This window comes from Anabrus simplex, chromosome 1 (assembly GCF_040414725.1).
Source record: "Anabrus simplex isolate iqAnaSimp1 chromosome 1, ASM4041472v1, whole genome shotgun sequence".
NCBI lineage: Eukaryota > Metazoa > Arthropoda > Insecta > Orthoptera > Tettigoniidae > Anabrus > Anabrus simplex.
This window is the reverse complement of record NC_090265.1, coordinates 674,557,425-674,571,726: the sequence shown is the minus strand read 5'-3', so window position 1 is coordinate 674,571,726 and position 14,302 is coordinate 674,557,425. Positions and strand designations below refer to the sequence as shown.

The following is a 14,302-nucleotide window of genomic DNA, read 5'->3' as shown; positions in this document are numbered from 1 at the left end:
TACAGACCAAGGGACTGCTTCCAAATCACAATCTTGAATCGATGTTGTCTAAAGAGGTTCAAAATCCAGCTCAACAGTCCCTCATAATGGCACTTATCGCTAGCAAAGTGGAACCATGATATTTCTCAAGTTGGAGTACTAATCAAAAGTAGCATAAACTCACGGTGTTCCAAACATTATGGTACTACTCACAAGCATTCTACGTCACACAGGTAACTCGGACTTATGGTGTTTCTCACATAATGGCGCCATTCGTAAGCAACGCAAACCCATGGTGCATCTCACGTAGCTGTACTGGGACTCGTACTATCCCATGGTGTTCCAGACATAGTGGGTACAAATCACAGGCAACGCAGACAAATGGTGTCACTCATTTAGTGGTACTGATCACACACCCGTGGTGTTTCTCATATAATGGTACTAATAACAGGCAACGTAAGTCCGTGATGTTCCGCGTATAGTCGTACTAGTCACAGGTACTGAAAACCCCACAGTAAACCGCTCTCTGCTGCTACTAATCAATTTACAATTTGTTTTACATCGCACCGACACAGATATGTCTTATGGCGACAATGGTATAGGAAAGGCCTAGGAGTGGGAAGGAAGTGGCCGTGGCCTTAAGGTACAGCCCCAGCATGTGCCTGGTGTGAAAATGGGAAACCACGGAAAACCATCTTCAGGGCTGCCAACAGTGGGGTTGCTGTTTCTAATCACAAACCTATCGTGTACCTAACATAGTGGTACTATTCACAAGTAAAGGCGACCCATGGTGTTCCCTTTGTGATTGTACTAATCACAAGTAATTTCATGGTACTAATTCAATCATCCCTTGGTTGCCCCTTTTAGTCACCTCTTACAACAGGCAGGTGATACCGTGAGTGTATTCTTTGTCTGCGTGCCCCACCCACAGGAGGTTAGTTTCAGAGTTAAAAAGTGAGAATGTAGTGATAAGCCAGTAATTGAATCAAATCATAGAGAATAAAATATTAATTAAATGTTTACCAATGTTCTGTTTTGACAGTAAATTTAGTCTCTGTACCAGCTGAGTCTATTACTGCTTGGAGGTACAATATACAAATACTGCTACGTCATGTATCTTCAAATATTTCATATGTTAGGTGTATCTCCTTCCCAACTGTTTTATTCTTTCTAAAATATGTAGCAGAGTAGACAACTGTATAACCTGTATCTCACATAAATAATGCAGTTAGGCCTACATATTTTTTTGCTAGTGGTTTAACGTCGCACTAACAACACAGCGAAGGTTTTCGGCGATGCAAGGGTGGTAAACAGGTAGGATTGGGAAGGTAGCAGCTAGCCGCGGCCTTAAGGTAATAGTCTCGGTATTTTCTTGGTGTATAAATGTGGAAACCACAGAAAAACATCTTCAGGGCTGCCAACGGCGGGACTCGAACCCAATTTCTACAAATCATTAAGTGCCAACTGTCAACTAGTTTATTTGTAATAATAATTTGATCATTTTGGGAGACGCCGAGATGGCGGAATTTTGTCCTGCGGAAGTTATGTAACGTGCTGGTAAATCTACAGACAAGGGGCTAACGTATTTGGGCAAATTCAAATACGCCTGGACTGAGCTAGGATAGAACCAGCCAACTTAGACTCAGAAAGCCAGCGCCGTAACTGTCCGAGACACTCAACCCGGCCTACGTTATTTATAATCGATCAGATGATTGTGCGTACAGCTCCTTCCTGTGGAATCGATGCAATCTCAAAACACGATGCGAAGCTGATCAGTCCTTTTTAACGATGTTCAGGATAAATGACAAAGTGTAAAAAGCATGGTAATATGAATTGAAGCAATGGAAATGTTCTCAGACTTGTTAGGCCTATAGATTATTGATACTGTATGGCGCAATACGGCAACAAATTTTCTCAGCGGGTTGATATGGCGCAATACAGCAACACTCCTTATTGCGAGAGAAACGTACCGTAGATTCTTGTGAGGTAGGCCTCTAAACATTTACAATTCTGTCTGTAACAAAAGAGTCCCAATCAAGGATCATGAAAATTCAGTAGGTAATTTGCTCAGAAGAAAAAAAAGAAAAAAAACAATCCACAGCCTGTTTCCAGTCATTTGACCGGATCAGAAATGGAATAAATGAAGCCCCCATCTAGCGACGAGGATAGGAATCGTGCCGGCTGCCGAAGCCTGTCGCACTCCTCTGGGGCAATGATTAATCCTTGACAGATGAAATGAAATGATACTGGAGTGTGTTGCTGGAATGAAAGATGACAGGGAAAACCGGAGTGCCCGGAGAAAAACCTGTTCCGCCTCCGGTTTGTTCAGCACAATTCTCACATGGAGTGACCGGGATTTGAACCACGGAACCCAGCGGTGAGAGGTCGACGCGCTGCCGCCTGAGCCACGGAGGCTTCTGCTCAGTAGAGATTTCTTAAAATATATCTGTTTTGATATTTCTTCAATAATTTAGTACAGCTTTCATTAAGCTCCTTAACAGGAGGAACCCATTTATTATTATTATTATTATTATTATTATTATTATTATTATTATTATTATTATTATTATCATCCCCACTAACAAAGATTTTCTGCGACAAAGATGGCAAAGGGAAGGGAAGGCAGCGGCCGTGGCCTTAAGGTATAGCCTGATGTGAAAATAGGAAAACAGTCTTCAAGGCTGCCGATGCGTCGCGACGGTGAGATTCGAACACACCATCTCGCCAATGAAAGCTCACAGCTACGCGACCCTAGGTTTTTTTTTTCCTAGTTGTTTTACGTCGCACCGACACATATAGGTCTTACGGCTACGATGGGACAGGACAGGGCTAGGAGTGGGAAGAAATCGGCCGTGGCCTTAATTAAGGTACAGCCCCAGCATTTGCCTGGTGTGAAAATGGGAAACCACGGAAAACCATTTTCAGGGCTGCCGACAGTGGGGTTCGAACCTACTATCTCCCGAATACTGGATATTGGCCGCACTTTAGCGACTGCAGCTATCGAGCTCTATTACGTGACCCTAACCGTACGCCTAACTCGCTCCGTGATTTTTTTTTTTTTTATTTTTATTTTTTTTACCAAAATGAATTTCGAGCCAGGGATAATATTGTAAAAATTGTACAGTTTATTGTTAAGATTGGTGTTTTCTGGACCCAGACTGAAACTTATTGCTTTAATGTCCCACTAAGTACTTTTGTTTTTGTTTCTACGGTTGTCATACACGGCCCAGATATAAGAATATGGTAATATCTTTTGAGTTTCTGCCGTGAAAAGGCGACAAACAATTGCTCAGTGTGGATAGTGAGAAAACGAACTCGATAATGCTCAAAAAATATATACAGGGTTATTCAGCTAAGTTTCCATTTGCCAACTCAAGAGTGCCCTGTTCGATACGCGCTACGTATGAAAGATGAGCTGTTGACGTACCATCTGACAGAAGAGTATTCGCTATATTGAACCCAAAATACACTATAATAATTTGTGTTTTTCACGTCCCACTAACTACTTTGACGGTTTCGGAGACGCCGTGCTGCCGAAATTTTGTCCCGCAGGAGTTTTTACGTGCAAGTCAATCTACCGACATGAGGCTGGGGTTGACTAGGCAAAGTCTGATAGGAAAGGAAACCTGTCATCAGTTTTCCGTTTAACTGTTACCTACGGCGATATTAAATATGTTACATCATACATTTTCCGGTAGTGATTTTATGAGTACAGCAAAGAGAAGAAGAAACTCTTTCAATCAACAGCTAGCTCATGTTTCATGAGTAGCGCGAATCGAACAGGGTGGTCCCCAGCTGGCAAATTAAGTACGTTTGAGTACATTTTCTCGACAAGTATTTGTCCGATTTTCGTAATAATCACGGTGCGGAATTTTTAACGGTTGTAGGTTTGAGGCTATGTGTAGAAACCAGTGTAATTCCATTTTTAAAAGTTCGATTATGAGTCCCGTGGTACCATTACTGAAAGTGAAAACAGAATGCCAATATCTTAAATCGTGCACGAGTTAAGAGATGGATAACTTAGTTGAATAATCCTGTATACTGTATATACGGTTAGCCTATAGTGTATTTTTAACAAATCAATCACCTGGAGTACACGGAGCTGATGACAGAAAGATAGGAACGGTATTCTGAATCCCTAAAAGAACATTTTTGAACTATGCATTTAGATTGATCATCAAATAACTTACGGTACGATACCATATGAATGTAATTTTTAGGTTGAATGTATAATAATCTCATGCTCCTAGGTCAAAATACAAACCAATATTAGGCTAATCGATAAGGAATAAATGACGGCACTAAAAAAGAAGTGCAAATGTGTATTAATAACAACTCTCTCTCTCTCTCTCTCTCATTCTGATTCTGTCAAATAATCATCCCTTCTACGCTCCCCTCCCTTTGCCGGAGGTAAGTGGGCTCGAATGCATTTCATCCAATCAGCTGTGAGTACGAGCGATGTCAGTGACCGTTGATGGCTGCCAAACAGCTGAGCGGATGGAAGGGTGTAGAAAGTTCTGCGAGATCGTTTTCCAGAAGCACCCAAATTCGTTGGGTGTAGAATATTCGAGATAGTACACGAAAGCGAGAACGATATATAAGAGCGACAGTAGCAGAATGCATCATTGTTTACGGTTGGTCGGCACGAGTGCGCAACGGCATTTTGACTTTATTTGCTGTACGAGGACTTACCAGATTTGTATTGAACCAAGGTGAGTCATTAAACCTAACAGTATATTACTATTTTGTGGCGTTTGATCATCGTATACTGTACTTCGGTTCAGTTTATGATTTGCTTTTTTTTTTTTTTCTCATCATGAAAGAGGTCCTATGAACTTTTTCTTGGTTAAATTTTGATCGCTTTGTGTGTGAAGTATCTGTTTCAGTTAACTCTAATCCATTTACACTGAATTAGAGGTGGTGGTAGTGGAAACTGTGCACTGTGATATCTCGCTTATGTTTAATGGGATTTGGCAAATTAACTGCGCGCTTTGGCAGATTACTCTTTCGTACCTACGGAGTTTTGTTTCACGAGTATATTCCTCGGAGAATCTAAATTTGTATTGTGGCCGAAATATATTTATTTTCAGAGCTCACCGTTTGAAGTACAAAAGAAACTTCTACGCATATTTGCACACAACGTGCAAAAACTTTTTCTTGGGCTTTGGAAACCTGGTAGTGAAATAGTCAATAGTAGGCCCTACTAAACTTTCGTATAATACGTAGATTATGTTAACTTAAAATACGAGTTTTGCACTGTGTTAATCTCGAATAAATATTTTCTTTAATGACGCACATATCGAGTCAGTAGGATCGACCTGCTGTATGTAAAATGGAAGTGTTATTTGCCCCGACATACCGGACTGAATTTTTTGGGTGCTTTTATATTTCCTCCTTCAGACAAGAGCGTCCGATGGCTTCGCTATAGGAGGCTGCGCTGTGAAAGTGTAAATAAATTGTAACGCTAATTTAGAACAATACTGAATCTATTTATCGCAGTTTTCGCATCCCTGTTTGTCAGTATTAACTCTTCTTTTTTAAGGGTCTTTTATATTGAAAAGTAAATTGATTAGCTGACTATACCCGTGAAACTAGTTCCGTATAGTTCATGTCCTTCCTGTTTTGTTGTTGAACGCTATGTACTGCACATAATGGTATATATTAGGTTCATACCGTATCTTGTTCCGGGCCGTGAAAATGATTAAAAAATTTAAGACTCCTTCGTAGATCGCGGGTGCGAATCTTTTCACTCGTAGATTTCGCTCGGTTTTACGCCAGAATGCAGTTCCTGATCTAACTCAAACTGCAGCGGTGTCCGGTATTCACTTTTTTTTTTTTTTTTTTTTTTTTTTCGTATCTGCGCAGTGTTCGATAGTACGAAATGTTGGGCATAGATGAATGGTGTGAATTGGGCTGTCGTGTATTTCCGATGTATAATCCGTGACACTGCCTGCTCGATCTGTATCCGATGGCAGTGATCCGTGATTAGGCTAGTTTACTGAAAAAAATGTAGATCATTGCTACAAAATGACAATGCAGGTACCGGTACGCGAGACTATATAATCGCAGGGATTCCAAAAAACATCAGATTAGACAATTTTCTTTGACTCAACTGTAGAGTTCGCATTGAGATTATGAAAATGGATCGCACAGCTATGATCTTTCATTTGGGAGATAGTGGGTTCGAATCCCACAGTCGCAGCACTGGTCTTCCCATTTTCACACTGCACCTTACGGTCACTGTCTTACCACTTCCCCTCTCATCCTTCGCTCGCCGAAAACCTTCGATGTCCGTCTTTTACCTGTGGTTTACCATATCGCAAACTGTCTCCACACTCCAAATGAATCCCGTAGGCAGGAACAAACGTGAGCGCACAAGCGATCGTTCACGTAGTCCTGGATATTCGTATATAGTATAAGGGCACAGTGAACTCGTATCCTATCCCGATCTAATAGTGCAGCTCTTGTAAGGTACACCTGCAATGGAGGTGAGCTGCATGTACCAATTCAACCCCATACCAGCCCACTTGCAATCCTTAAATATCTGAAATTTTATATAATGTAAGATTTTCCCCCCACAAATTCTTCAGTTTGTAAGATATAGGAAATGAGTATTGTAAATACCAGTAATCACTTCAATTCTGTCAAATTGCTTCAGGCCAGACTATGCCCCAGCATACTTGATGCACACAGGTGCAACAATATAGAAATCGAATTGTCTTAAGAGTACTTTTTGCTCATGGAACAAAACTAAAAATCTCCCTCTACTTTCACATTACATTTTTCTGAAGTGGTACATGTCTCTGCATACGATTAGCAAGATGTTTGCCAATAGCTTAGGAATTGAAGTAGCTTCTGCTGGAGCTTGCGCTATTGACATGCCCTCGATGGAAAGTTTTATGGTGTGCTTTAAAAGCTTTATTTCTATTTTTCTATTTTAAAGTTGTATTTCATTCAGTTTGGCTGTTTTGAATTATTAACTTGAAAGATTCAGCGAGGTCATAAAAAAACTCCTGACTTGAAAATATAATTTTAATAAGTTGTTCTTTCGACTTCAGGAAAATAGGTGGTTGTACGGCTTAAAACAGTTTCATTAGAATTTGCTTTAAAATATTGTTGCATTAGAAAAATTTTCATTGAATCCCATTCCTGTTAACTAATAGGGCCATGTCAGTCCAGGCTCCATATTTCTGTTTGTCCATTCTAACATAGCTACAATGTACCCATGTAATGGGAAAAGTGGGAATTCATTGTTCTTGTCTTGCTGTGTGAAACTCTGAAAGCCACACAGTGCTAAGGTTTCTGCAACAAACGGACTGAACCTTGCTTGAAATCTAATCTGTACGTAATATTCCACTAAGAATAAAATATTGGAGTAGGTATTTCAAGTTACATTTTTATAGTTAGCTTTCAAATAAAACTTTACTTCAGGCTTCACAGGAGCTTTCAGATGTCCAAAAACTCCAGGCAGTAGAACAGAACTAAAATGAGGCACAGTGCACCCACCAGCATTTCTTCTGGATTAGCTGAAACATAACACTGATTCATTTATCAGCAGATGTTGTATGAAACATAAAACCTTCAACTGTTTACCACAATTCTAAACATACATATGGAAGGTTTGTTTAAAGAGCATAAAATCACTTTCCCCAGCCATTTCTGTGTTTTTGGTTGTTGAAGTTGTAGTATTTCATTCCATTCAGCTATTTGGACTTGCAGCTTACAAAAATCGATAACTGCAAGACAAAGAGCTCTAATTTACAAGTGTGGTCAATAAATTGTCCTTAAACTTCAAGAAAACCATACACATAATGGAGTTTTGTCTATACGTTGCTCAGAATTAAGAACTGATTTTTGTATTGGTAGTGTTCGTGAGAAAGTATTTTCCAGTCATGTGTATACAGCCATCACAATAATACCTGAACCAAACTTAAATTTGTGCCAGATGAAATGGTTGGTTCCCTTTTCAAAAAACTTTAAATTCATTTTCTCACGATCTCTTACTCCTCGTCCTAGACAATATTGACCCCAATTTGTCATCTGAATTAAAAATCTTTCCTGCTTTCATTCAAACTAGTTATTCTACTGATAATTTCATGCCATCTCTCCACTAACGGCTTGGAATAACAGCTTCACAAGTAGCTACTCTTTTTACTCCAAAGTGTAAAAATATTTTTGTATTGCTGCTCCTGTTACAAGTAATGCTGCTTTCCTTTTTAGATTTTCTCCACTTCTCATATAAAGTAGTCCTCATGCGATTCCCATACACTAAGGACTTTTCCTGTGGTTGAAACTTGTAACCTGACTTTTCACCCCTTCCCCATTGTCTAGGCCCCACTGTAGTCTCTCGCAATACTTTTATTCTGTACAGGCTATTGACTGCCAATAGATTTTTGTGATTCCCATTTTTTTTCTGATGCCTCTTATTGACAGGATACCTACTCTTATACTGGGGTCTATTTTCTAAAACCCTTGCTGAAATCAAACTTTAAGCTTCACTGGAATAACTTTTTGCTAAGCAAACCAGTTAGTAATTTTGCAAACATGTCTAATTGGAAAGAATGCACTCCCAGACCTTAAAGCTTGTCAAGCTGACTGGCTTGTACTTGTCTGCTTTGTTACCCTTTCCCTTGTACACTAGAGCTGCTGTTTGAGTTCTCAATTCATTAATTCATTTGGCATCGTTCCTTCATGCAAACTGCAGTCAAGATTGTTAGTTACGGTACTATATCCCAACCCATAGCCTTAAATATCCCCTGAAGTCTTGTCAAACCAGCTTCCTTTTTAGCTTATTTTTAGCTAAATTAGCCATTTAGGCTAGTTGCTTCCTATCTGTCCATTCTTTACATAGATCAATTAATTTAAATAACTTTCTTGGGAAAAAAGTTTAAGAATCTGTTCTAAATTTTTAATTTCAAAGTTCTTGACTAGTATTCTGATTTTCAGTGTGAAAGTGCGTGAATGTTTCAATTTGAGGAAATTGAAATTGCTGCCACCAGAACAGTAGAAGTAGACTTAACCACTTGTTTGTCTAGCCCTGCGGTGTAGGGGGCAACGCGTCCTCCTTTCACCCGGCGGGCCCGGATTCGTTTCCCGGCTGGGTCGGGTTTTTAATTGTGAATGATTATCACTAGCCTGGGGACTGGGTGTTTGTCGTCCTTAACGTTTCTTCCTCGCACTTGACCACTTCCGCAATTTCCAAATACACGCAGGTTCATAACGTTTGGCCCCAATAGGGGCAAAACGTCTTTCTAGGTCGACGCCCAAAACAAATAAGATTATTAAAAAATAAAAGAGCCCTTGTCTGACACTCCTGCAATTCTTCAACGATGTTTGGATATTTGCACGTAAGGAGATTTAAGATGACCAGTGTTAGGTACGTTGTGCACAACACTGTACAGTTTTTAATCTAATTTGTAACGGTAAATGCTTGTCTTAGGCAAGTGGGATGTCAGTGTGGCAAAACCAAGTTAAACTCCATGACACAAGAGCCCCAAAGGGCTATGGCCTTCCAAGCAACCACTGCTCAGCCCAGATGCCTGCCGATTCAGGTGTCGTGGGATTAGGATGAGTTTCTTGGCCTAGGGCCACCATGTTGCCATTGGACTAGGTAAAAATTCCCTGCCTTTCAAGAAACATTGGACGTGATCTGTATGGCAACACCTTACATATTGCAAACTGCATATTTTTGGTGCATAACTTCAATGCCCAATAACTTGATCTAGATGACCTATGTATCTTGTTCAAGGAGTATAACTTTCTTCCTGCTCCCCTAACCGATGGTGTATGGTTACCCTCTAGAGTGCTTTTGGTCCATTACATTGTTGTATCTCATGGCATCCGATGTTTAAATGTAGCTACTCTGTTTACCCCTCGATCTGAACATAACGATAGAACAAACGTAATGCAGTTGTTCAGGATATCAACTTGCATCTTTATTTCAAAACAATAAATTCCCAGGATAGCATGTACTTTACCTGGTGCAAATAACATAGTTTACATCATAAATACAAAATGTAAGCAAAAGGAAGGTATACATGATCAACCTGCATTTGCCAACTGGTACTCGGAGGTTTGCATTGGATCTAGATCTTTTTAAAAAGAACATGCATGTGGTTATATAAATGTGATTGGATCGAAATGTAACTGCAAAGCTTGCAAGTTGCATTCAACTCGGTCCATACTGGAAAGTATATATTCCTTTTCATCAATTGAATACACAAGTCTGCCTCCTTGGCTAATCGACATGGAGGCCCTAAATTTGAAGGGACCTACCCTAGACGCAGGAGGTGCTATATACCCTCATTCGATGTTCTACATTACGAGGCCTGTACCAGCCTAGAAATGGCCACACGGAATGGTTATTATAATAGTTCTAAAACTGTTTCAGATGTCTCTTGCTCCATACATGCTGAACGATTTCTTTGGCGACTTGGATGTTTTCCGCCCAAGGCCTCTCTTCGATCAAAACTTTGGACTGGGCCTCTTTGATGAAGATATGCTGTTTCCTCAACTTAACTCCATGTACTTGAGACCATGGCGTAGAATGGCTGCCCGTGACAGTGGTGTGTCAAACATTCAATACGATAAGGATGCATTCCGGGTAAGGTGGTGAACCTTTTATTCATACATCTTTTGCGATTCATTTACATTTCAGGAATTTCTTACAAAATTTTTCTTTCAGGCAAACATCGATGTACAGCAGTTCAAACCTGAGGAAATTGTTGTCAAGACTGTAGGAAATTCTGTCGTGGTTGAAGGAAAACACGAAGAGAGACCAGATGAACATGGATTCATCTCTCGCGAATTCCAGAGGCGGTACACATTACCCAAGGATGTTGATCCTAATGCCGTTACATCCAAGCTCACTTCAGATGGAATCCTCACTATTGAAGCACCTCGCAAGGTACTTGCATTTTTATTGTATACTACCTCTACTGGTGGATCGTAGGGTTTAGTGTGTTATATCTTCTAGTTTAGGCTAGGTCTATTTTGTTACTTTCATTGACCTGTTTGTCTTGTCTTTCACAATGTGAAAGTGACTGACGTATGAGCGATGGTGGTAATACCATTCCTTATGCACGCAGTCCCTGGTATGAATGGTGTGAAAATGTTGCTCATAAGATCGGTTGATGCATGCATTTCAGTGGGCTTGACAGACTGATATGCAATAGAAAGTTCTGCCTCGGTGAGGAAAGAAACGGAAAACTACCTCGTTCCTCATTTCCCCTAGTACACTTCTTCATTGATGCCTCGGCAGTCTGACAGTTGAATATGATCAATAAATTTCCAATGTCATTGAAATCTTTTAGAAAATTACTAGGAAAACAGATAGGGAATCTGCCACCTGGGCGACTGCCCTAAATGCAGATTAGAATTAGATTGATGGCCGAGCTGTTCAGGATCCAACCAACCTTAGGGCTGAGGACTGAACGTACACATACACTAGCTTAGAATGCCTAATAATTCTTCCTCAAAGACTGCACTAAGACAATTTGAAAATCCCTACCTTGTAAAAGCTGACTAAAAAATTTGAAATTCATTTGCTCCTGGAACCTATTAAACCACATTTGTGCAATTTCCTTTTGGGGCAAATGACCAGCCTACTAGCAGAGCTAACTCTGCAACATACAACTCGACATGTGAGAAATGATCGAAGTTGGAATTAAAGCATAAGATTTTCTTCAATTTTAAGGTGATTGCAAATGCCCATTTTCATAGAACATCTTCACTCTGGCCTGCAAATGTTCTCATAAAAAGAATTAAGTTCTTACACTTACATTCACCAACCCCTACCCCCAACCCCCTGCTGATTCAGGTGTCATGGGATTAGCAGTCTATCTTCCTAAAACCATAAAAATATCCATTTCTTTATTTTTAAATGAGATTCCAAATACCAGTTTTTAAGTCAGTTTTTGAGATACTGTAGCTGTACTCCCTTTAAGAATTTGCCTGCTTTTACCCTTCTTCCCACCCTTGCCTCCCCTTAAGTAGATCTTCCAAAAACGGAGAGGTTTAATTTTAAAAGAAATTCAGAGTACCACTTTCATGTAATAAAATCTTCAGTTTTGAGTAAGTATACTCGTAAAAAGCATTAACACCTAAATAGATTTTCTGCAAACGAAATGTATAAGTATTACTTTTTTTAAACAAGATTTCAAATGCAATTTCTTCTCTGAATTTATTTTCCCATATTGTCCCAATGCAATCCTTTTCTTTATTCTGTGGTCTTATTCTCTTGCCACCTAATTTTTTTTACCTTGGAGAAGCATATGTTCCAAGCAGGCTAGGCCAGCAACTGGAAGGTGGTGGTGGTGGTGGTGGTGGTGGTGGTGGTGGTGATAATGATGATTTCTTCCCTTTTCTGATGCTTATCTGCCTGTCTTTTCCCAAGATTATCCCGCATCAAGTAAAGATGTTGAAGCCCCTCAGTGAGTGTTGATGCCTACTCTCCTAATAAAGTTGGGAAGCAAAAACAAGGTCATTCCCGACTCGGAAGAGATTGATGTAGAGCTGGGATTAATAACCCATTGACTGCCAATGAACCTGTGGAGATTGTCCTTTGGTTTCCATGTTTGTCCTAATCTCTTGTTCTTAATCTTACCACACTGGCCTACCATGATGTTTATCCTATTTTTTTTTTATTTTTTTTTTCCCTATTTGTTATTTTATTTAAAAGTGATCTTTAAACTTTGTTTCATATTACAAACCTGATTTATTTTTCTTTTTAGGCTTTACCTGCTCCTGAAGGGGAGCGCGTTGTCCCAATCACTCAAGTGGGAGCCCCTGCTGTCACTCAAGTTCCAAAACAAAGTGCCAAGCAAGGACAAGAGCCAATGGTGCAGTAATTTCTTTCAGTGAAAGTTGTATAAATGCTGAACTGTAACTACATTACAACATAAATTGTAAAGTTGTGTAGGGTACTGTTTGCTGTCCTGATGAGATTGACGTGGTAGTTATTTGTGAATGTTTTATATTTCTTCAGTGTTCCAAGAAAACTATGATTGCCTGTACAGTTTTATATAATATTTAATATAAAGTGAATTGCAAAAGAAATAGCACTTTTTATTTACTTGGATTGCTAAAAGAGAAATCCCTTCAATGTTCCTTACCCTTAAAAATTTCTCTGTAATATCTTGGTGATACAAAGGAAGAATTGACTTGGCATACCTAGTTCCACTTTGTAGTAGAAAAGAAGGGTGCCCATACCCGGGGGCAAGGTGGGCCGCGGCCCCCCTCTAGCTCTCGGGGAAAGGCAAAAAATCTAATGTAGTCATGTTTTCCTTTCAAGAAAATGATTTAAAGTCAGTATTACGTAGAGGTTGTAGTACTGTCCCCCACCAACAGGCAGGGGATACCGTAGGTTATTCTACTGCAGAATAAGTCGCCATTTATCTTCCAAAATAATTTTTTTTTTTTTTTTTTTTTAACTACGTACCCCCAGGTCTGGGCCCCTCCCTACAAACTGGCATATGGGCACCCATGGTAGAAAATGGATATTGTTACAGGCCATTGCATCAAATGGCTTGGTGAGAGAGTTTTAGGTATTTTAAAAGTCTGAGTTTTCGTTACAAATGAGCATGCATGTAATAGTGGCTCTTCAGTGGAACACCTTGTAAGACTATGCAGGTTAGCGAGTGTTGGAGGTTGGGTAGCAGGAAGTGCACATGTGAAATAGATAGCATGCAAGCTGTGCACTTATTCTGCTTCTTCAATGCCAAAATAACATTTTTCATTTTCTGGAAGAATACCTCTGAATGTATTAAGTTTGGCATCCTCTTTTCAGTGCACAAACACTGACAGTTGCAAAAAATGACTTCCTTCAAAATTGTACATTGTGAAAGTTGTACCATCTGCATAGCAACTCCATCCCATCTCAAAGTATATCTTGGCTACCAGCTACCTGTTTACAAATATCCAGGTTCAGTGTACATTTGATCAGTAACAGGTACCAGTCATCTTAGCATAGAGCACACACAATTTTGGGAAGTGGAGTGGGACAATTTAATCTTGAGCACATTCCACCAAGCTAAGTAACACAGTGAAATGTCAAAACAATACAGGACTGGGAGGGTGACTGACACATTACAAAAATGCACTCCATCTAGTGGGTGGCTCAATTTTCAATTGCTTAACATTGACAGTTGCTATAAAAGATTGCAGAAAGTCTTATAAAAATGTTTATTCTTTACAAGAATTGTGAACTTCATGTATAAAGAAATGTTGCTGAATTTCCAACAAAACTTTCACCACTTTAATGACGAGGTATGGTGCAGAAGAGAATGTTTTAAAACAGCCTTGTTTCAATACCTTGTGGAGCTAC

At 39.7% G+C, this 14,302-nt stretch overlaps 1 protein-coding gene across 1 annotated transcript; it reads left to right on the top strand.

The window, feature by feature from the left end:
* The first annotated feature begins 4,465 nt into the window (after positions 1 to 4,465).
* Positions 4,466 to 13,029, top strand: LOC136871987 (protein lethal(2)essential for life). Its single transcript, XM_067145772.2, has 4 exons — positions 4,466 to 4,691; positions 10,370 to 10,582; positions 10,664 to 10,885; positions 12,711 to 13,029. The coding sequence occupies exons 2-4, from the start codon at positions 10,370 to 10,372 to the stop codon at positions 12,825 to 12,827; spliced, it is 552 nt and encodes a 183-aa protein (XP_067001873.1). The 5' UTR covers positions 4,466 to 4,691; the 3' UTR covers positions 12,828 to 13,029.
* Positions 13,030 to 14,302: the final 1,273 nt, after the last annotated feature.